At 44.3% G+C, this 1,624-nt stretch overlaps 1 protein-coding gene across 1 annotated transcript in view; it reads right to left on the reverse strand.

The window, feature by feature from the left end:
* Positions 1–1,624, reverse strand: part of KIF13A (kinesin family member 13A) — a 96,660-nt gene that overhangs the window by 31,908 nt on the left and 63,128 nt on the right. The window contains 1 exon segment of the mRNA XM_008568477.1: positions 54–215. Within this exon segment, the coding sequence (XP_008566699.1) occupies positions 54–215 (162 nt within the window).

The raw sequence follows: 1,624 nt of genomic DNA on the forward strand, positions 1-1,624 counted from the left end.
AAAAAAAAAAAAAAATGTCATTTATAAGAGCCTCCCCATCACTGTCCTCTCACCCGGCACGTCAGTTTTTTGACTCGGTGAATGATTTCCCCGCTGCTGTCTACGACTTCAAGGCTCCCACTTTCACTGGAGTTCTCTGAAGAGTCATCTTCCACCACACGCTCTGGAACAGCTCCTGTGATGCGCATCACTTCCACATGAAGACGCCCTGCAACCTGGGTCAAGAAACCGGAGTACCTTGGAGTTAAAAGGTATCCCTTTGGCACCATTGACTTGAGTCAGAAATTTGCTCTATAATAGCTCTGCAGCTGCCGCTGGCCATCTCCAGCAACAGGAACCACGCCCCCCCAACTCCCAGAGCTGGTCCTTTCCACCACCTGCCCCTGCAATCATCCTGCCTTACTTTGAGCCAAATTTGCCTCCCTATAACTTGCCTTCTGGAGCCATCCTCAGCTTTGTCTTTTTTTTATAGGACAGCCCAGGACTGGCTTAAAGACAGCTATCATATTCTACCTGGATTCATCCATTTTCCATGTGTGTATATTCATCTCTTATCCATTTGATCAAATACCCAGCCTCACAGGATACCAAGATAAAGATACGGGCTCTACTGTCAGGAATCCATAGTCAAATTAGGAAAGACAGAAAATTCATTCCCTCAACAAATATTTGCCAGTAACCGACTATGCCAGGAACTGCATTAAGTGCTGTGTTTACAAAAGCAAACCAACACACATGGTCCCTGGGTTCATGGTGCTTCTAAGCTCTTGGGAGTAGAAAACGGGTATGAAACTGAGACTGGGGCAGGAGCAGAATGAAGAAGGGCTCCATGAGGTGGCAACATCAGACCTATTCCAGGAGGAACTGCATATACAAAGCCATGCAGATATGAGGAAACAGTTCTTTCAAAACTGTTTTTATTAAAAGGTTTTAAATTTTCTCACTACCATGGTGTGTGTCTGGTTAGAGGCAAGGTAACAGTGGTCCTCTTAAGGCTGGTTGCACAGAATTGGACTAGAGTACACTACAAGGATCATCCTGCAAATTGCATTCTTGGAGTATTTTAATTGCCTGAGTTATCTTTCATCATACAGTGTAAGGTTGTAATGACTGTAGCTATGAAGGTGACACATGTCCTGGGAGCACTGCTATCACATTAAATAGTAAGAGTTATTTTTAAAGGTAGTTCAGGCCCAACTTCCACACAGCAACTGGCACAGGCACCAAGGACCTGAGAGAAATTAGTTGACAATATTTGATAAGATAAATGTGGAGGAACAAATAAGAGGTGGGGGAGGAAATAAGACAAATCAGTTAGAAGATAGTCGTTCTTAGACTTTTTTTTGATGCTTTTTGAGAATCGAATACATTTTTTAATATAATTTCAGGGAGATTCATGGAATACTCAAAGTCCAGCTTAAGAAGCCCTGAGTTAGGGCCGGCCCGTGGCTCACTCGGGAGAGTGCGGTGCTGATAACACCAAGGCCACAGGTTCGGATCCCATATAGGGATGGCCGGTTTGCTCACTGGGTGAGCGTGGTGCTGACAACACCAAGTCAAGGGTTAAGATCCCCTTACCGGTCATCTTTTTTTTTAAAAAAAAAAAGAAGCCCTGAGTTAGGGC

Source organism: Galeopterus variegatus, unplaced genomic scaffold, assembly GCF_000696425.1.
Source record: "Galeopterus variegatus unplaced genomic scaffold, G_variegatus-3.0.2 Scaffold412, whole genome shotgun sequence".
Taxonomy (NCBI): domain Eukaryota; kingdom Metazoa; phylum Chordata; class Mammalia; order Dermoptera; family Cynocephalidae; genus Galeopterus; species Galeopterus variegatus.